At 42.1% G+C, this 22,897-nt stretch overlaps 1 protein-coding gene across 2 annotated transcripts in view; it reads right to left on the reverse strand.

Annotated features, from left to right (window-relative positions):
* Positions 1-6,731: 6,731 nt before the first annotated feature.
* LOC137331392 (mucin-4-like) overlaps positions 6,732-22,897 on the reverse strand; it is a 77,737-nt gene continuing 61,571 nt past the window's right edge. For both annotated transcript variants that reach the window (XM_067995164.1, XM_067995163.1), the window contains exons 30-37: positions 22,121-22,236; positions 19,945-20,003; positions 18,221-18,426; positions 13,917-14,085; positions 12,261-12,449; positions 11,175-11,224; positions 9,991-10,097; positions 6,732-7,570 (exon numbers count right to left, since the gene is read on the reverse strand). In XM_067995164.1, the coding sequence (XP_067851265.1) occupies positions 7,514-7,570; positions 9,991-10,097; positions 11,175-11,224; positions 12,261-12,449; positions 13,917-14,085; positions 18,221-18,426; positions 19,945-20,003; positions 22,121-22,236 (953 nt within the window). In that variant the 3' untranslated portion in view covers positions 6,732-7,513. The remainder of the gene's footprint in view (positions 7,571-9,990; positions 10,098-11,174; positions 11,225-12,260; positions 12,450-13,916; positions 14,086-18,220; positions 18,427-19,944; positions 20,004-22,120; positions 22,237-22,897) is intronic.

The raw sequence follows: 22,897 nt of genomic DNA on the forward strand, positions 1-22,897 counted from the left end.
CCAGGAATATTAAGTACCCAAAACTCCCCTTCTCTGAGCCAGGTCTCTGTTATTGCCACTATATCATAATCCCATGTGGCGACTTGAGCCTGCAGCTCACCAACCTTATTTACCACGCTACGTGCATTTATAGACATGCACTCCAAATTCATCTTAGACTGCCTCGCATTTGCCCCCTGTCTGATCCCTCCTATTTCTGAACTAATCTTTACTCTAGTGCTACTTATCCCTCCCAGTCCTCTGTGCACCTTGTTTCTCCTCTCTAATGTTTCATCCTGGTGCCTAACCCACCGCCAAATTAGTTTAAACCCTCCTCCACAGCACTAGTTAATATCCTCGCGAGGACATTGGTCCCAGCTCTATTTAGGTGCAACCTGTCCATGTTGAACAGATCCCTCCTGCCCCAGAATTGGTCCCAATGCCCCAGGAATCTGAAGCCTCCCTCCTGCACTATTCCTCCAGCCTGGCTTATCCTACTATTCCCGTACTCACTACCGCGTGGCACTCGAAGATTATTACCTTTGAAGTCCTGCTTTTTAACTTCCTTCCTAGCTCCTGAAACTCTGACTGCAGGACCTCAATCCTTCTCCTTCCTGTGTTATTGGTTCCCACATGGACCACGACTTCTGGCTGTTCCCCTTCTCCCCCTCAAAATGTTCTGCACTCTCTCAGTGATGTCCTTTACCCTGGCCCTGGGGAGGCAACAAACCATGCGGGACTCACGGCGGTTCCAGAAACGCCTGTCTATCCCCCTGACTATTGAATCCCCTACAACAACTGCATTTCTTTTGCCGAGTCTCCCACAGTGCCGTGGATTTGCCCGTGACTGCGCTCCCCCGAGGTGTCAACAACCTCACTGGTATTCAGCACTGAATACTGGTTTGTGAGTGGCACACTCCCAGGGGACTCCTGCCTGCCTGTTCCTCCTAATCTGCCTGATGGCCACCCACTCCCTCTCCGCTTGAACTCTCTGTAGCCGCGGGGTGACCACCTCCTGAAACGTGCTATCCACAAAACTCTCAGCTTCCTGTATGCACTGTAATGATGCCAGCCGTCCCTCAAGCCCAGAAACTCTGAGCTTCAGCTCGAACAGTTGGCAGCACTTCCTGCACATGTGGTTTTCGAGGACACACAAAGTATTCTGGAGTTCCCACATGGCACAGGATGTGCGTGCGACAGGCCCCAGCTGTCCTGTCATGTTGGTTAATGTTATTTAAACTGTTTGTTTAGCTTTAAGGCAATTTACTGTTTATCTAACACTAAAATACTTGATAGAATTTTTTTGAGCAGGTAACAAGGAGGATCGATGAGGGTAACACGTTTGATGCAGTGCACATGGATTTTAGCAAGGCTTTTGACAAGAGCAGACTGATCAAAAAAGTAAAAGCCCATGGGATCCAAGGGAAAGTGGCTAGTTGGATCCAAAATTGGCTCAGTGGCAGGAAGCAAAGGGTAATGGTTGACGGGTGTTTTTGCGACTGGAAGGCTGTTTCCAGTGGGGTTCCGCAAGGCTCAGTACTAGGCCCTTGCTTTTTGTGATATATATTAATGATATTAATGATTACTAATGAAGGGGCTCTGACACATATATTCAGAACCTCTCTGGCCACAGGGGATGTGCCAGAGGACTGGAGAACCGCTAATGTAATACCATTATTCAAGAAGGGGAGTAGGGAAAAACCGGGGAACTACAGGCCAGTGAGCCTAACATCAGTGGTAGGAAAATTATTGGAAAAAATTCTGAAGGACAAAATTAGTCTCCACTTGGAGAAGCAAGGATTAATCAGGGATAGTCAACATGGCTTTGTCAAGGGAAGATCATGTCTGACTAATTTGATTGAATTTTTTGAGGGGGTGACTAAGCGTGTGGATGAGGGTAACGCAGTGGATGTGGTATACATGGATTTCAGTAAGGCCTTCAATAAAGTCCCCCACAGGAGACTGGTCAAGAAGGTACGAGCCCATGGAATCCAGGGTGCCTTGGCACTTTGGATACAAAACTGGCTTAGTGGCAGAAGGCAGAGGGTGATGGTCGAAGGTTGTTTTTGTGACTGGAAGCCTGTGGCCAGGGGGGTACCACAGGGATCGGTGCTGGGTCCCTTGCTGTTTGTGGTCTACATTAATGACTTGGATATGAATGTAAAAGGTATGATCAGTAAGTTTGCTGATGATACAAAAATTGGTAGGGTGGTAAATAGCGAGGAGGATAGCCTCAGTCTGCAGGACGATATAGATGGGTTGGTCAGATGGGCGGAACAGTGGCAAATGGAATTTAACCCGGAAAAGTGCGAGGTGATGCACTTTGGAGGGACTAACAAGGCAAGGGAATACACAATGAATGGGAGGACCCTAGGCAAGACAGAGGGTCAGAGGGATCTTGGTGTGCAAGTTCACAGATCCCTGAAGGCAGCGGAACAGGTAGATAAGGTGGTAAAGAAGGCATATGGGATACTTGCCTTTATTAGCCGAGGCATAGAATATAAGAGCAAGGAGGTTATGATGGAGCTGTATAAAACACTGGTTAGGCCACAGCTGGAGTACTGTGTGCAGCTCTGGTCGCCACACTACAGGAAGGATGTGATCGCTTTGGAGAGGGTGCAGAGGAGATTCACCAGGATGTTACCAGGGCTGGAGCGCTTCAGCTATGAAGAGAGACTGGGAAGATTGGGTTTGTTTTCCTTGGAGCAGAGGAGGCTGAGGGGGGACATGATTGAGGTGTACAAAATTATGAGGGGCACAGATAGGATGGATACTAAGGAGCTTTTTCCCTTCGTTGAGGGTACTATAACAAGGGGACATAGACTCAAGGTAAAAGGCGGGAGGTTTAGAGGGGATTTGAGAAAGAACTTTTTCACCCAGAGGGTGGTTGGAGTCTGGAACTCACTGCCTGAAAGGGTTGTGGAGGCAGGAACCCTCACAACATTCAAGAAGCATTTGGATGAGCACTTGAAATGCCATAGCATACAAGGCTACGGACCAAATGCTGGAATATGGGATTAGAGTAGACAGGGCTGATGGCCGGCGCGGACACGATGGGCCGAAGGGCCTCTATCCGTGCTGTATAACTCTATGACTCTATGACTCTTTGAATGTGGGGGGCTTGATCAAGAAGTTTGCAGATGATACAAAAATTGGCCGTGTGGTTGATAGTGAGGAGGAAAGTTGTAGACTGCAGGAAGATATCAATGGGCTGGTCAGGTGGGCAGAAAAGTGGCAAACGGAATTCAATCCAGAGAAGTGTGAGTCAATGCATTTGGGGAAGGCAAACAAGGCAAGGGAGTACACAATAAATGGGAGGATACTGAGAGCTGTAGAGGAACAAAGGGACCTTGGAGTGCATGTCCACAGATCCCTTAAGGCAGCAGGACAGGTAGATAAGGTGGTTAAAAAGACATACGGGATACTTTCCTTTATTAGACGAGGCATAGAATATGAGAGCAGGGAAGTTATGCTTGAACTGTATAAAACCATGGTCAGGCCACAGCTTGAGTACTGCGTACAGTTCTGGTCACCACATTACAGGAAAGATGTGATTGCACTAGAGAGGGTACAGAGGAGATTTATGAGAATGTTGCCAGGGCTGGAGAATTTTAGCTATGAGAAAAGATTGTATCGGCTGGGGTTGTTTTCTTTGGAACAAAGGAGGCCGAGGGCAAATTTAATTGAGGTATATCAAATTATGACAGGACTAGATAGAGTGGATAGGGAGGACCTACTTCCCATAGCAGAGGGGTCAGTGACCAGGGGGGATAGATTTAAAGTAGTTGGTAGAAGGATTAGAGGGGAGCTGAGGAGAAATTTTTTACACCCAGAGGGTGGTGGGGGTCTGGAACTCACTGCCTGAAAGGGTGGTAGAGGTAATAACCCTCAACTCATTTGAAAAGTACTTGGATGTGTACTTGAAGTGCCGTAACCTACAGAGCTACGGACCAAGTGCTGAAAAGTGGGATTAAGAGCTGGATATCTCTTTTTCGGCCGGAATGGATACGATGGGCCGAATGGCCTCCTTCTGTGCTGTAACTTTCTATGATTCTATGATTCACTAAAAAACACTAACCAGCCACTAAAGATACTAACCATTGAGAACAATAACCACTAAAAACTCTAACCAATGAACTAAATACTTACTGCCTCATCCTCGGTACTTCTTCTTGTCTTGTGACATCACTTTTTGACTTTTTGATTCCTCGCGAGACCCCCTTTATGCTCCGCTCAGTCTAAGGAATTGGGATGTGGATGATGGCAGGGGAAATGTAGTCTTAGAATAAGTAAGTTAGATTCCAGAAAGTGTAGTCACTGTTTAAAAAGTATCTGTAGAGAGTGAGCATATGTTTAGTTGTTACTTCCTGGTGAATGTTGTTGCGTCAAGTAATGGAATGTGCTGCTGAAAGGGTGGTGGAAGTAGATTCAATAATAACTTTCAAAAGGGAATTGGATAAATACTTGAAAGGAAAAAAATTACAGGGCTACGGGGAACGAGCAAGGGAGTGGGGGCTAATTGGTTAGCTCTCCTCAAGAGCCAGCACAGCCACGATGGACCGAGTGGTCTCCTTCTGTGCTGTGTCATATGATAAAGATAGGATAATCAGATCGAGTTGAGAGTTCATTTCTGTGTCTGCTTTCAAACTGCTTTTGAGAGTTGGATGATGTCAGAGGAAATGTAGTCTTCTTTTTATGAAGGACCTTGGCAGAAGTCTTGGAAAGTGAAGAACATTGTGAGGGTGTGTGGGAGGAAGTGTGAAGTGACTTTATTTGTTGAGTCAACAGTAACTTCTTGAAAGTTTTGGGCTCTAATTTGTGCTCTCTTTGCTCTGGCAGCAGGCTGCCGGCTCTCTTGTTCCACTTCTTCTCATTCTTGTGAATCCTCTTCATGCTGTGGGGATCCCTAAGTAAGACCCCTTGGTATGTAGACCATGGAATTGAGTGTTTACTTGTAGGGAGGAGATACCATTGCTGCTGCCTAATTCTAAGAGCCTCCAACCTAACCTCTTTCATGTGTTCATCCTTCTCATCTTCATAACATCAAAATAAATGTATTTCCATTGAGTAATCCATGTTTAGAGTGCAGAGCATTACTTTGAGCAGTGCTGAGAAAAAGTTGTTGCAAAGGTCTTCACTCAATACTCAAAGTAGTAAAATGGTTGCTATGAAGGTAAAGAAACACCAACTTTTAGTAGCAGGATGCAAAATGGCCACCTCAATGTGGTATCCAACTCGCATACATTGCAGTAGTTTTTACCATCACTGATATCACGGTAGTAATTATTTGGGTCAGGTTTGGGGCAGAAATGGAGGGGAGGGTTCAGCCACACCCTCTTGACTGCAATTAAATGTGGCAGAATAGACATGCGGCAGGCTTTGAAGGGAACTGGTGAGTTTTTGGGAGGAGAATTCAGGTGCAATTTTTTTTGTGTGGGTATTTGAGTTGATAGCCTTTAAGAAAGCACTTTCCTCTGTTGACCACCCCAAATCTGCCCCCAAATGGGCAGTAATTCAAAGGAAAAACCCAGTTTTCTTTTTATTATTTGTTCATGTGATGTGGATGTGGGTGTCGCTGGCGAGGCCAGCATTTATTACCCATCCCTAATTGCCCTTGAGAAGGTGGTAGTGAGCCGCCGCCTTGAACCGCTGCAGTCTGTGTGGTGAAGGTTCTCCCACAGTTAGGAAGGGAGTTCCAGGATTTTGACCCAGCGACGATGAAGGAACGGCGATATATTTCCAAGTGACTTGGAGGGGAACGTGCAGGTGGTGTTGTTCCCATGTGCCTGCTGCCCTTGTCCTTCTAGATGGTAGAGGTTGCAGGTTTGGGAGGTGCTGTCGAAGAAGCCTTGGTGAGTTGCTGCAGTGCATCCTGTAGATGGTACACACTGCAGTCACTGTGCGCCAGTGGTGAATGGAGTGAATGTTTAGTGTGGTGGATGGGGTGCCAATCAAGCGGGCTGCTTTGTCCTGGATGGTGTCAAGCTTGTTGAGTGTTGTTGGAGCTGCACTCATCCAGGCAAGTGGAGAGTATTCCATCACACTCCTGACTTGTGCCTTGTAGATGGTGGAAAGGCTTTGGGGAGTCAGGAGGTGAGTCACTCGCTGCAGAATATCCAGGCTCTGACCTGTTCTTGTAGCCACAGTATTTATGTGGCTGGTCCAGTTAAGTTTCTGGTCAATGGTGACCCCCAGGATGTTGATGGTGGGGGATTCGGCAATGGTAATGCTATCGAATGTCAAGGGGAGGTGGTTGGACTCTCTCTTGTTGGAGATGGTCATTGCCTGGCACTTGTCTGGTGCGAATATTACTTGCCATTTATCAGCCCAAGACTGGATGTTGTCCAGTTCTTGCTGCATGTGGGTACGGACTGCTTCATTATCTGAGGGGTTGCGAATGGAACTGAACACTGTGCAATCATCAGCGAACAGCCCCACCTCTGACCTTATGATGGAGGGAAGGTCACTGATGAAGCAAGGTCTGCGGGTTCAAATCCCGCCGTGGCAAGTTGTGAAATTGAATTCAATAAATCTGGTAATTAGTGTGCTGGCACCAGGAAAAATGACCATTGAAGTTACATAAAGAAATCTAACTGGAACTCACCACCCCCAACTGGTCTGGCCTACACAAGACTCCAGTCCTGCGCTAAGTGGTTGACTCTTAATGCCCCCAGGGCAACGAGGGATAGAAAATAAATGTGGCATTGCTGTGTTACCCGTAGCCCAAGAGCAAGTAAAAAATCTTCCACTGATTAGATCAATTGGTAGCTTTATTTAAATCTTTGAAATTTTTATATATATTTTGTATAGAATTTTTAAATGATTTGCTTTAGAATAAATTACACATGACTCCGTCTCCAGTGCTTTTCATAGAAATAAGTTCTGTTGCCCTTCACCAAATAAAATACACCTTACACACTCAAACTGTATTTTACTTATCACAAAAAAATCAGATTCTAATTATAGTAACATTACGTGTAATTTGATGACCAAATATTCATATATCAAATATAGTAATGCAAACATTATAAAAGTAGTGCTCTAAAATGATACATATACATGTTTTAATGATGATTGTAAATATGATTTGTAAATGTCAACATTGAAGAAATATTGAGATGTTATATATTATGGTAACAGATAGTATTCTCAACAGCTGGTATTCTATTGATAACTCTCACAAAGTAATGAATGGCAATTGACTGTAAATGATAAGGTGATGATATCACCAGACACCAGGAACAAAACACACCCCTTTAATTCATATGAACCTTTATGGAATTTACTGACAGCATTGTTTTGGAGAGTACGAGTTACTAATTTGAACGTAAAGTGTTTACTACATGATATAATATTGGAAGATATTGTTGATTTAGAGGATAGATAACAAAAAACTGATTCAAGTATACATATCTAAGTAACCCGTATATTTATAGTACGTTCTCGGTGCAGCACTTCCTTTATGCCAGTGTGTCACTTTTCGCAAACTACAGACAGAAGCTTCCTTGAATTCTTCAGTGCTATGTTGCTGGATTTACGGCACATCTGTATCAATACCATTCTTCTTGAGTGATGGTCTTTCAATTTTTATCTAAAAATTGAGTATGTTCATTAGGTATGGTAGATACTGTACTTAAGGTTTCAATATACCACGAATGGCTAAATGTAAGAGAGAGAATATAAGAGATGATTTTGAGCTTCCAATGGGAAGCTTTGCTCAGAGGGATCTTAGGTCAGAGACTAGCAGCTAAAGTGATATAGCCAAATCCTCAGCATGTGCTCCCTGTAAGTACAGCTTTCCTGCTGAGATGGGATCATGGAATCACTCCTATACTATACTGAGGCTGCAGTTTTCTGTGCATTTTTATTTTTGCTGTGAACACAATTTAACAAGACTACATGATATGAATCAGCAATAGTCAACAAGTATCTGGCAAATCAAATTAATATTGCAGTATAAAAACTGTATATGGGATCCTATGTTATATAAAGAGGGGTATAGAGCACAAAAGCATAGAGGTTATTCTAAATCTGTACAAATCATTGATTAGGCCACAGTTACAATAGTCTAGTTCTGAGTGCCTTACTTTAGGAAAGATGTCAAAGCCATGAGGGTGCAGAAGAGATTCATTAAGAGGATAGCAAGGATGAGAAGCTTTAGTTATAATGGTTTGAAACTGAACTGCATGAATTGAGCAAACATGCAAATGAGGCATCTGAATTAAAGAGAACATTTTAGAGCCGTGGAGGGCACAGGAGGAATTTTTTGACACAAAGGGCCTTTTAAATGCTGATGTAGGAGAGGGTAAAGGAAGCATGGAGCTAGGAGTCGCAACTTGGTGATGTGAAAGTGCTGGAAAATGTCAGAGGTAATAAAAGGCTAGGCACAATCTCAGAGACAGAGAGGGTAGGGAATTTCAGAAACAAAGTAAGGATGAGAGACATCAGAGACAAAGAAAGGGTGGAGGATCTCAGAGATACAGAAAGGGTGATGGATTCGAGAGACACAGAGAACGTTGAGAATTCCAATGAGAGAGAGATAGTGGAGGATCTTAAAGATAGAAGTTGGTGGAAATCTCAAAGACATTAGAGCAGGCAGAAGGTTGGATCTTGGAGACAAGTAACAAGCAGGAAAGAGGAATCTCAAAGTGGGCCGAGGGGAGAAATGGCCTAATCCGAAAAATGCACACAATTTTCAAAATTGTAAAAAAAATCAGTAACTTCTTGAGATCAGTGAATGGTTTATTCACATCTCTACTAAATAACAACAAAATTATTTTAAAGCTATCCTCCTGTGACAGACTTCTGTAGTCTTTTTGTTCTGCAGTCTATGTACACGTGTGCATGAGTGAAAGAGCCATGATGTGGAGATGCCGGTGATGGACTGGGGTGGACAAATGTAAGGAATCTTACAACACCAGGTTATAGTCCAACAGTATTATTTGAAAATCACAAGCTTTTGGAGGCTTTCTCCTTCATCAGGTGAGTGTGGGATTCCATGAAGGTTACCGCATATATAGTCAGAGAACAATGCCTGGTGATTACAGATCATCTTTCCAACTGCCCGTTGTCAAGGCAATCAGATAGAGAGACATTACATACAGGACTACTGAATATACAAACGGTCCGAACCCAAAGACAGAGAGAGAGAGAGAAAGAAACATCCGAAAGGAAGAGAGAGAATGACCAGTTGTATTAAAAACAGATAACTCTTTTTTCGCTGGTGGGGTTACGTGTCGCGTGACATGAACCCAAGATCCCGGCCTCAACCGGGATCTTGGGTTCATGTCAGGCTACACATAACCCCACCAGCGAAAAAAGTTATCGGTTTTTAATACAAGTGGTCATTCTCTCTCTTTCTCTTCCTTTCGGATGTTTCTCTCTCTCTCTCTCTCTGTCTTTGGGTTCGGACCATTTGTATATTCAGTAGTCCTGTATGTAATGTCTCTCTGTCTGATTGCCTTGACAACGGGCAGTTGGAAAGATTATCTGTAATCACCAGGCATTGTTCTCTGACGATATATGCGGTAACCTTCATGGAATCCCACACTCACCTGACGAAGGAGAAAGCCTCCGAAAGCTTGTGATTTTCAAATAAAACTGTTGGACTATAACCTGGTGTTGTCAGATTCCTTACATGAGTGAAAGAGGGAATTGGTAAAACCAGTGGAGCAATTACGATGTGAAGTCTGGACCAATTAAGGCAGCTGTTCTTTTGTAATTGTTAAGTGACAAATGTCACTTTTATACTTTTGGTTTCATCCAAATATGGAGCACAAAAGCCTCTAACCACAGCGCTGGTGTCATTTTATGTGTAATATTGGAAGTGGACATTAATACTGTGGTTTGTGAGGTTAATGGTTTTACCACAATATTACTGTACCAGGATTAGAAACCATTAGTGAACAGATATGAACGAAGTAAGCCACAGAACGATGCCTGTTATATTTCACATATTACAATATCCATATCACCGTGAGAATCAGTGGCAAGTTATGTGTTGTTTTATACCTCTGCAGCTGGGCTGACGTTATCAAGAGATGGTTTCCAGGTCATAGAAGACAGATTCTTATTGTCCAATGAAGGCAACACATAGGTATCTTGAAACTTGGAAGAAACTGAAAGAGTAAATAAATTTGATTTAAAAATTACATTCAATAGGTACCATGTTGAAATAACGTGAATAAGCTTCAGCAAACAGTTATGTAAACTCAAGACATCAAAATAAAAATTCACTAAATGATGGATTGCCACAATTATTTTAATAATATGCACATAGCACATGAAAAGAACAACAGAGGTTCAGTGACGTATGTTCAATTTGACTAATGCGTAACTGATTCACTTATTATGCCAATGTTACTTGTACCACTGCTGGGAAATGGCTGTGGTGCCTCCTGCAGCATAGTGTGGTTGATGATGCCGGCTGAGTTTTGATTTTCTCACCTTGCCGAGTGCAATTGATCAGTCTACATTGAGCAAGGTATCTCTTTATATTTGAAACCCCCCCTCTGCTATCCTAGCAATGCTGGATGCCATAAACATACCAGCATTCCTGATGCTCAGTGGTTGCTAAGCTGCTAATGATGGAAAATCTGCCATATGGCATTGTCCCCTCATTAATGTCTGATTTAAATGTGCTGCCCAAATATGGGCAGATATATTCTATTTTTGCTGTTAGTTCCAGCAGGAAATCCTGGACGTAGTGGCGGATTCCAGGGAGCCAATGAAAACTCCTGTCCCATCTCATGTCCCAACCTCCTAATTACTGCCCAAAAGCAGGGCAGAAAATCCAACTCTCCGAATGGGACAAAATTGATTTCCTGATATTAATTTTAAAACAGGATTTAAAGAAATAGACAGTTAGCTTTGTATCATGGTCAAGTTAGAGGGGTTGGTCAACTTGTGAGGCTGTACTGTATCAGGTCTTATGACAAAGAATATCATAGCCATAAGTGTTGCACTAAAATACTTGTATTTGTTTGCTATCATAACTGAAATGAACCCCGCTATTCAATGAATCCCGCAAGGTTACGCTACATCGGCAACAAAAAATATATACACATTCAAAAAATGCAACAGCGATACAAAGGCTGAGTTAAACATGATGATCTAACACACACAGAACTATTACTCATGCTTGGTCTGGAGAGCCTGAGGTATAAAACATGTAAGATTATAACTATAATACTTACACGGACTCTTTTGCCAAGAGAATGTTGTGTGGTGTTCTGCATTTTCAGTGCTGTTAAAAAAAAACCTCTGAGCTGTTAGTAAACCTGAGTGGTACTATATCACCCTTTGGATTGTTAATAAACAGTCCAAGAAATCAGTGATTTTTTTTTCAATTCAGCCTTATGCAATGATTGCAACAATCTCAATTCCCAAGAATTATTGACTATCTGACATAAAAAAATTAAAAGGGCCTGAAATTCTTGGGGGTCCACTCTGTTGGAACCCCTACCCCAGGCTGGAGATCTCGTCCCAAATCTCAGGGATGGGGTCATCTGCAGGACCGAGGCAGGCTGTGCTTGCAAAGGCGCAACAGCAGCGCCTGTTCCAAATTGCCAGCAGAAAGGAGGCCCAGGGAGGCCCTATTCTCTTCACATCATCTGCTCCCAGTGGAGCAAGCGGGTCTCTTTAGGAAGTTAGTGATCCCCTCTGGGATCAATTACCTTACTCTCGTAAAGGTTTAGGACCTTTTCACAGATCTCAGCTGGTTCTACTGAGGTCTACGGAGGGCGTAAAGAGTACAATTCTTGGGGCATCCAGGCAATTTCCCCAGACACGCCCCTTTCCATAGGGAGGATGGGCGGAAGACCCCCAACCAAAAAATGGTTGAAGCTAAAAAAAAGTGGAATTCAGACGTAACCTGGGTTCCACACCATTTTCTGGTCCCTTGATTGGAGATCTGCCCTAGTTGTGCCTTGGGCCAGACCAGAATTTCACACCCCAAAAGTTGAAGTTAATTCACAGGTCACACTGCTGATACATTTTCAACCACAAATAGATCTAAATGTGCTCAAAGCAGTCAAATTAATTCTACATTCAGTAGCAATTATTTTTCAACAGTTGGAATTGCAATTCAGTTAGATTGGCAGTGTAGCATAAATTCAGGGCACAATCTTGTGATTCATGGCTTGGTGATAAACATTACATAATTCCCCACCATGGGTTTGAGTACTTTATTATAATTTTGCACATAGTCTAAGATACAAAAGTAGTAACATTTTGTATAATCCCCTGCAATGTTCTTAGGAATATAAAGCAATGTAGTATACCTGCATGTGTCATTTATGAGTCTTTCTCTTCCACATATTCTACATTTCCATACAATTAAAAATATGGCTAACATCAGTAAGAGCAGGAATGCTAAGGCTCCAAATAGAATGCCAAAAAATGCTCCAAGGTTCATGGTTAGATGTTCACAGCGATCACCGTAACTTGAATATATTGTTCTTGGAACACATCTGTAAACAAACACCAAACAGCATCAGGCACTGATATCATTGAAATCCTACCTAGCAAGATACCACTATAGATCTTAATATTATCTCTTTGGAAACTTTTGATTTGAAAACTTTTAAATGTTCAGGCCAACCATATCAAGGGCACTGGCCATAAAAATCTACCCATCATAACAATACACAATGAATTCAATTACTATTTACATTTTCAGTCTTTGATGACCATGGGTAGATAAGTAGCAGTCAAGAAATGATAATATGGAAATATAAAGTCTGGAAATTTCCTGCAGTTTTTGTTGTGGGAGGAGTCTCCACCACCCCAAACAAAGTACTTGCCACAGAGTGGGTGGGGCTGAGCGGGTGGTAAGGTCTCCCAAGACCGGGAGTTTCTGCAGTCCCCGGAAACAGTGGCTCCCATTGTAAGTGAGTCACAACTAATAATTTTTTTAAAAGGCCTGTTCTTCGGGCCTCGGCCAAATTCTTGCCTGGACCTCAAGGTGGGCCCCACAACTGCCGCTCCAGGGGACACTGCACCTCCTTTCACTGGACATACCAGCCTCTAGGGAACTGTATTTTTAGGGCATGGCTGTGCAAAGTTGTCCTGCCACATGCAGTCTGAACACGTGCAAATTTGTCACTTTAATGGCATTTAATCCAGTATGTAAGGACTGCTGTAAGCCAGGAGGTCCATGTGAGAAGTACTTTAACTATCTTTTTGCTTTATTGTACAATATTTAAAGAAGCAAAGTAGCAATCAGCTGGGCCATTTCTGAAAACTTTAGAAGCCCTTCCCAACAAAGCTTTTATTCTCAGTTCCATGTAAGCTGAATTTAAAATTTTTGGAACCACCAAATCTGTGTACTTAGCTGATAAACCAAGCCAAAAAGTTCACCAAAGCAAAATGAAACAATCTCAGGTCGTTCTAGTTGGCTCGTTAGGTGAGTACAATTTGAGAGACTCTCTTGAGTTTAACACAGTTTGCTGAAATTGAAGAAGTATTCTGGGGAATGATGTTTGAAGCACTGTCTGGCAGTCTTTCTGAGATAACCCAGAGGCATCTGAGAAATGGTGGACAGAATTTTGATGAAGGGTCATAGGCCTGAAATGTTAAACCTACCTTCCTTTCTCTGCAGATGCTGCCTGATCGGCTGAGTATTTACAGCATTTTCAGTTTTTATTTTGGTGGACTGGTTTCACTGACTAGAACTTTGAATAAAAGTGTGAGGATTAGATTTTGAAGGCGGAATGTGGGTTGGATTTTTCATTCAACTTTTATTTGGAAGTACTTTTCAAGGAGAAGAGCAATTATTTTTTTTTTAAATATGCAAATGATATGAACACATTTTGAGATATCATTTTATAGTGTGAGGTTGGCATATGTTGCCGTAACGACGTGTATGCAAATAAAGATAATTTCCTTCTACTTTGGTGAGGAACTGCTCAATGTTTTAGAATAAGTGTATTTCATACGTGCACACAGGTCCAGTTGTCGGATGCTTGCACTCTGCCTGATTCAGACAATAACCCATGGCACAAGGAGATCGGCAAATCACTCCACTTTGGTCATCCCACTGAAGCTTGTAACCAGCAAATTTAGTGTCATTGCAGCTGAAGTGATTCAGTAGCTCGTTGTATGATACTGTAATAAGAAAGAAACCATTCAGTATTTTGATTCAGTGGGGGTAATTTTAACCTCTCCCATGACAGACAGGAGAGGGTCGGGGTGGGGTGGGTTAAATCGGTAAATATGTGAAATCCAACTCCAACCCTCCGCGAACGCGCCTATTTCTGATTTAACATTGGCAGGTTTGGGGGAGAGCGAGTAACCTGTTCTGGAGAGGCAGGTCCATGATTACAATATTTAAATGAGACTCCGTTCCTCAGATTTTGGGATACATTTCAATTTACCGGCTGCGGGCCGGGTTTCCCAGGGCTTGGGAAACCCGGCAGCTAAAGGGAGGCGGGAGGTGCCGGCTCCAGCAGGTAAGTGCTTTTCCAGCACTGCTTGTGAGACAGGAGGAGCAGGAGTGCTTCCCCCCGGCCCTTCAAGCAAATCTTGTGCGGCGATCTGCCGACCTACTCGTGATCTACTGACCCTTCTTGATCTTCCGACCTTCCCCGCGATCTGCCGACCCTTACCACTATGCCCCGATCTTTCCCTCCTTTCTGCGCTCCGAGCTCCACCCACCACGCCCCAATCTTTTCCAATTGCCGGCGACCATCCCCAAGGGTCGCGAGCTGCGGCCTTGCACTGCTGGCTTTCCTGCCTGGCAGCTGGTCAGCCTCGCAATCTGGCTGGCTGCCGGGCGGGAAAGGAATTAAAAAATGTTGACGTTAAATTCGACAGGACCTACGTGTCGCCGGCATTTCCAGGTTTCCCTGCCGTAAACACGTGCCCTGCTCCCTCCCCGCCTCCCCGTAAGTATCGGGGCCAGTCTAGCAAATCAAATAGTGTATTGATAATTGATTATAGTAGACATTAATGATAATACATAGGAAAGGGGCACATTTGAGGGGAAAAAGACCAAATCAAGGGAATGATGGCTGAGGTACTAAATGAGTACGTTGCATCTGTCTTTCCCAAGAAAGAAGATGCTGCCAAAGTCACAGTAAAAGAGGAGATAGTTGAGATACTGGATGGGCTAAAAATTGATAAAGAGGTGGTAATAGAAAGGCTGGCTGTACTTAGAATAGATAAGTCACCCGGTCTGGATGGGATGCATCCTAGGTTGCTGAGGGAAGTACGGGTGGAAATTGCGGAGGTACTGGCCATAATCTTCCAATCGTCCTTAGATACCGGGGTGGTGCCAGAGGACTGGAGAATTGCAAATGTTAAACCCTTATTCAAAAAAGGGTGTAAGGATAAACACAGCAACTACAGGCCAGTCAGTGTAAACCTCGGTGGTGGGGAAACTTTTAGAAATGATAATCCGGGACAAAATTAACGGTCACTTGGACAAATATAGATTAATTAAGGAAAGCCAACATGGATTTGTTAAAGGCAAATCGTGTTTAACTAACTTGATTGAGTTTTTTGATGCGGTAACAGGGAGGGTTGATGAGAGCAATGCGGTAGATGTGGTGTGTATGGATTTCCAAAAGGCGTTTGATGAAGTGCCACATAATAGGCTTGAAGGCAAAGTTGAAGCCCATGGAATAAAAGGGGCAGTGGCAGCATGGATACGAAATTGGCTAAGTGACAGGAAACAGAGAGTAGTGGTGAATGGTTGTTTTTCGGACTGGAGGGAGGTACACAGTGGTGTCCCCCAGGGGTCGGTACTAGGACCATTGCTTTTCTTGATATATATTAATGACTTGGACTTGGATGCAAAGGGCACAATTTCAAAATTTGTAGGTGACACAAAACTTGGAAGTGTAGTAAACAGTGAGGCGGATAGTGATAGACCTCAAGAGGACATAGACAGGCTGGTGGAATGGGCGGACATGTGGCAGATGAAATTTAGTGCAGAATTATAGAAAGTTACAGCACAGGAGGCGGCCATTTGGTCCATCGTGTCCGTGCCAGCTGATAAAGAGCAATCCAGCTTAATCCCGCTTTCCAGCACTTGGTCCGTAGCCCTGTAGGTTACGGAACTTCAATTGCACATCCAAGTACTTTTTAAATGAGTTGAGGGTTTCTGCCTCTACCAACCTTGCAGGCAGTGAGTTCCACTACCCTCTGGGTGAAAAAAATTCTCCTCAGCTCCCCTCTAATCTTTCTACCAATTACTTTAAATCTATGCCCCCTGGTCACTGATCCTTCTGCTAAGGGAAATAGGTCCTCCCTATCCACTCTATCTAGGCCCCTCATAATTTTATACACCTCAATCAAACTCCCTTCATTGTCCTTTGTTCCAAAGAAAGCAACCCCAGCCTATACAATCTTTCCTCATTAGCTAAAATTCTCCAGCCCTGGCAACATCCTCGTAAATCTCCACTGCACCCTCTCTAGTGCAATCAAATCTTTCCTGTAATGTGGTGACTAGAACTATATGCAGTTCTCAAGCTGTGGCCTAACTAGTGTTTTATACAGTTCTAGCATAACCTCCCTGCTCTTATATTCTATGCCTCGGCTAATAAAAGAAAGTATCCCATATGCCTTCTTAACCACCTGTCTACCTGTCCAGTTATCTTCAGGGATCTGTGGACATGCACTCCGAGGTCCCTTTGTTCCTCTACACCTCTCAGTATCCTCCCATTTATTGCGTATTCCCTTGCCTTGTTTGCCCTCCCCAAATGCATTACTTCACACTTCTCCGAATTTCTGCCCACCTGACCAGTCCATTGATATCTTCCTGCAGTCTACAGCTTTCCTCCTCACTATCAAATATGTGGCCAATTTTTGTATCATCTGCAAACTTCTTGATAAATCCCCCCACATTCAAGTACAAATCATTGATCTATACCACAAACGAGAAGTGCGAAGTGATACATTTTGGTAGGAAGAACGAGGAGAGACAATATAAACTAAAGGATACAATTCCAAAGGGGGTGTAGAAACAGAGAGACCTGGGGGTATATGTGCACAGGTTGTTGAAGGTGGCAGGGCAGGTTGAGAAAGCGGTTAAAAAAGCATATGGGACCCTGGGCTTTATAGAGACATAGAGTACAAAAGCAAGGAGATTATGATGAACCTTTACAAAACAGTGATTCGGCCACAACTGGAGTATTGTGTCCAATTCTGGGGATCGCACTTTAAGAAGGATGTGAAAGCCTTAGAGAGGGTGCAGAAAAGATTTACTCGAATGGTTCCAGGGATGAGGGACTTCAGTTACGTGGAGAAGCTGGAGTTGTTCTCCTTAGAGCAGAGAAGGTTGAGAGGATATTTGATAGAGGTGTACAAAATCATGAGGGGTCTAGACAGTGTAGATAGAGAGAAACTGTTCCCATTGGCGGAAGGGTCGAGAACCAGAGGACACAGATTTAGGGTGATTGGCAAAAGAACCAAAAGCGACATGAGGAATAACTTTTTTATGCAGCGAGTGGATATGATCTGGAATGCACTGCCTGAAAGGGTGGTGGAGGCAGATTCAATCATGGCTTTCAAAAGGGAATTAAATAAGTACTTGAAGGGAAAAAATTTGCAGGGCTACGGGGAAAGGGCGGGGGAGTGGGATCAGCTGGATTGCTCTTACAGAGAGCTGGCACGGGCTCGACGGGCTGAATGGCCTCCTTCTGTGCTGTAACCATTCTATGATTCTATAATTCTATTTAAAATATGCATGTTGAAGAGTAATAATTGGGCTAAGGTTGGTCACTTCTATACTTCATGGATAAAATCAAAGAAAACAGGCTAAGGATTATCTTTTCAAATCTCGGAAGTTCGAAAAATGATTAACATGATAATTACCACCAATTGCATCTATATTGCTATTGTCTGTTTTGACACTTTGTGCTGCTCTGTAGTTTATCTGGCACTTCTGATTTTTGTTTTCTGATTTGGTCTTTTTCCCCCAAAAAAATCCACGCACAAATACACTTTGATAGAAAGCAACTTCTAACTTTCTGCATCTAGCTTAGATGTTCTTTGTTGCCAGATTAAACTGTTGCCGGATTTATTCAACAATGTGCTTTTATTGGGCTTTAAAAGTGTTTAATATTGTCTGGGGGGCTAATTGAATTAGTCTTGGGGCTAGGTGGACACCCAAGTCTATTTTAAATAAATCATATAAAGCATTTTATCATGTCACCTAGAAAATGATTATTGTTATTTGAGCTTAAAATTCTCACGTAGCATTTGTTCATAAAATATTACGTAAAAATCTTACACTTACATTTAGTTATATCTTGAATGTCAGTTGTAGCTACAGGCTCAAAATAAATATCAGCAGCTTTCGAATAACAACTAAACCCTTGTATGCTGTTGAAAGCTTGCATAATTGCAACATGTAATTCGTCATTTAGGAAATCAATGTCTGTCTTGTTTCCATTGTAACAGAAGAATAACATAACAATAGCAGTTACTTTTCCTCCCTGTGACCTGTTGGCGTGTAGCAGAGAAAGAAATTAATAATGTTTATATATTGATTCATAACTTATATTTACTTTGTGATGTATAATAAATGCATAAAAATATAAAAATATAAATATAAATGTTTTAATTTTGCTGGAATGACAATTGGGCCTACTGGAATCAATTGTAACTAGGATAGATACTCACAAATTTGATCCCGGTGGAAACAATTTGAAGAAGTTGCCAAAAGTTATGGCGTGGATTTTAACTCCCGGGCAGGACACTGGCTGACCGCTTGGGAGTTGCTGTGTGAGGCCCAGTCCATTTTAACAGCTGGGCCGCATTAATATTCGCCAGCCAGCTGACCGCTCGAAATGGGCTTTCAGAGGCAGCAAGGCAGCTTCCGTCCTGTGAAGATCGGGCAGCTGAGAGGCCGCCCAGCTGGCAGTCAGGATGTTCGAGATGATTTCGCAAGTCGGGGTTGGGGAGGAAAGCGGGGGGATCCTGCGACGGCAGTGGCCCAAACTTTCATAGTGGGGCCCAGAGGCGCACTCCTGCTCCTCTGAATCCCACAAAAATAAGTTTCTAAACTTAGCTGACAACTGAACCCCCGGCTTTAAAATAGTGGTGGGGTGGTAATAGGACCGCAATAGCAATAGCACCGATAAGTGGACCGCAGGGAATTCCCTCTTTATGCACAATGATATTCACATCAATAAAAATGTTGTAAAAATATTACATTGTTTCAGTACCTTCTCCATAAGCTATTTCAGACATGTCTCTATATCTATATATCTGTACAGAATTTTAAACCTACAGAAAAAAGGATCAGACAAATTCATAAACCATTCCATTCGTCAGGTTTACAGGCAGTGACACTGTTTAATGGATCAAGCATTCCTTCGCTCCTACCAAGACTAAGGTGAAAAGGGTGGTCTTAAGATTTCAGCCATTCAATGATATTCCATGGAATATTATTAGACAGCTAGTGCTAAGCAAGAGAAGCTATGGTCCTGTAACAATGCTTTAAAAATCCTCAGAGAAAATTATTTTTCTAACTTCTTCTAGTGACAATCCTGAGTCTGCTTTTCATTAAACTTCGAATCTGGGAATTTTCCAAATATCTTCTTCAGTTGCAAAAATGAGGGCATGGATTGCCTGTTGATTAGCTAATAAGAACAACGTATATTCAGCATAATTATTTTATAAATTTCTTCTCCCAATTCAGAGTGGGTATATGGGGAAACCTTGTGTGGTTTGTTTTTGAAGCCCATCTGTACACAAGCCTGCAGCATGATGTATGGTGGCTGTATCCATTGAGAAAATCAAACAAAAAAAACAAATCCGTGGAGGCATACAAGTAACAAATAAAAACACATTACTTTTAACACTGATCTAATAGTTATTATTTGTTCTCATTCATGGGTTGAATTTGAACTCAAATCCTTAAGTGGAGGATAATTATAAATATTTCCATCTTTAATATATTGTGTGGTTTTAAAATAAGCCTGAATATATATTGATCAAAACTTAAACTGTACCAACCGGAAATCAGCTGTCGAATTGTTACTGAACCTTGGCACGTTCGACATAATTTCAAGGACCTATGAAATTTAAAGGAACAGTTGAATAAATTTTCATCTTCATGATAAACCTTAACACATAATGACTGTCTGACATGCAAGTTAAACTAATAATTACAAAACATATTACATCCTTTTTGTATAATTTTTCAGGAACTATTTGGACAGAAACTATTTCCTATTCTAATGTTTTATTGGAAAGCACAGAAACGGGAGTAGATTTTGACCTTTGGGTGGCCGACCAGCGGATCGGTGATTTTGAGGCTTGAGCCTCATTTGAATCTGACTGGCGAGCTATGGACGCCAAATGGGCTGATTTTGGGCCACAGGAATGTCGGCTGGTTGGCAGCTGCAGATAGGGCCCAGTACTTTCCTGAAATGGGAATAGGGATCCTTGGACCCCAATTTGCATTTTAAATAGCCTACTGCATGACTCAGGGGTCAGTCTGGCCGCTGAGTTGTAGATTGCTGTGACCACAACAATGGCAGGAACAGTCGCTTAATTTATAATACAAAGAATTGAAATTAAAAATTCTGAACCTAATTATTATTTCAGCATGGTTGAACCAATAAAATGTTTTAATTGATGTTATAAAACATTATAGCTGATGTTTCTTTTAGGCTCTAATGTTCTATTGGGAACAGTGTGCAAATTCTAATGAATCAAGCCTGTTCTATCCAGATCCCATGTGCGATTATTCTATCATTGACTATCCTGCACACATCACCTGTTGATCTCCTACTTTATGGATACTATTTTCCTTCCCCTAACTTTGTGAAAAAGCAATTACATAGTGTCGTTAAAAATCTCTAATTCTCGCTCTTCTTTTTCAACAGATATTGCTCAGCTTATTTAAGATGCCAATTGACACTGAATCAATCATTTGTTACTGCTATCTGTTGGTCACCATCATAATTCCCCTCAGAACTGGACCTGTATACTGCAATGCTTAGCTGACCCAAGTTATACTGTCTGCTCCTGTGATGCTCTCAGCCCAGGCCCAATGGAGGTGCATTGGTACTAAATTTGCTCGATGGCTTCCAAATATTGGTTGTATTTTTAATTTTTTTTTATTCGTTCATGGGATGTGGGCGTCGCTGGCGAGGCCGGCATTTTTTGCCCATCCCTAATTGCCCTTGAGAAGGTGGTGGTGAGCCGCCTTCTTGAACCACTGCAGTCTGTGTTGAGAGATAATTCATGCCCATTGTCTGCTGACATTAAAAAGATTGAAAGTGAAGCTTCAAAGTTCCCAGGTGGCTCAATGGGCTATCCTAGGAATTTAACTCAGCTTTGCATGAGACTGCAGCCAGTATGAAACCCAAGCAGTGTGAGACTACCTCTTGGAGATGATCTCACACATCTTGCACTTAGAATGGTCCACAGTTAGATTGCTGACCTAATACCTGAGTTACACGTCTGTTTCACACTGACACAAATACAACATTATAATTAGCCAATTAGATTGATTAAGTCGATTAAGCATTTTTACAATATTAGAGAACACTTGTAAGAATTTATTATCTTAAAAAAAATTACATTTATATCATCTTATTTGCACTGTCAGGCAAATTATTGACTTGGTTAGGAGATTCACCAAATGTTACCAGAGCGCTAAGGGTTAAGTTATGAGAATAGATTACATTAACTAAGCTTGTATTCCCTGAAATATAGAAGGTTAAAGTTTGATTGAGATTTTTAGGATTTTGAAAGGAATTGATAGGGCAGATAGAGAGAAACTTCTTCCGCTGATGGGGGAGTCTAGGACAAGGGGAGAAAACATTAAAAATCAGAGTCAGGCCATTCAGGAGAGAAGTCAGGAAAGACTTCTTTACGCAAAGGGTGGTAGAAGTGTTGAACCCTCTCCTAGAATAAGCAGTAGATGTTAACTCAATTAATAATTTTGAATCTGAGATCAATAGATTTTTGCTAGACAAGTGTGTTAAGGGCTATGGTGCCAAGGTGGGTGGATGGAGTTAGGATACAGATCAGCTATGATCTCATGGAATGGCGGAACAGGTTTGAGAGGCTGAATGGCCTACTCCTGTTACAGTGTAACAGATACAACAGTATATCTGTTGAAACAGTTTTGATTGTCACTAAGCAAATGTTAAACAAGCAGTGGAAAATCAGATCATACCTTTGCTGTGGTGTTACTTGTCAGAAATGTGTAGTCTGTGCTGTTTCTGTTATTTAAAACACTCACATTAACACATCGTAGTGTCAAATTAATACTGACTGATCTCTTTGGAATAGCTGAAAATAAAAACATCAAAATGTATTTTCCCACAATTGATATTTAACGATGCTTAGGTATGTGTCATTGCTAATCAAAGTAAAGGAAGAACATCCAGAAATCTGACAACCATTTTCTACTTTTCACCCACTGACAATGCAAACTGCTTCTAGGAAAGGGAAAGTTCCTTCATTACTCTTGTAAGGTAATATGTGGTTCAATTCCAACCTCTCAGCAGCACCATTATAACACTAGTATGACATTATGATCCCTTCAACAATGTGGTAATGACAGTTCATGTCCAGGCAGACATAGTCCAGGAGTGTTCGAAACAGTATCCTTGATTATCATTATTGCATTAAATCCCATTATAGAATGATACTGTGAGCTGCCTCTCATTTCTCCCCTGTCACCTTTAAAATGTATTTTTGTCAGATTAGCAGGAGTACATAGATTCATAATGCCATGTGAACAAAAAACACAATTTAAAAAAACCATTCTAACAATTTCAGTTCCATGTAGCAGGTTGTAACTGTGATAATTTTTTGATAAAATTATAATGTGTCTGAATGAGACAAATCTAAAATAGGTAGAGAGGAATAACTCTGCTAATTCGGATGTCATGCAAACACAAGATCTTTCATTGTGTACTTACTTGTGACAACACAGGTGATCCAAACC

Source organism: Heptranchias perlo, chromosome 13 (assembly GCF_035084215.1).
Source record: "Heptranchias perlo isolate sHepPer1 chromosome 13, sHepPer1.hap1, whole genome shotgun sequence".
Lineage (NCBI taxonomy): Eukaryota > Metazoa > Chordata > Chondrichthyes > Hexanchiformes > Hexanchidae > Heptranchias > Heptranchias perlo.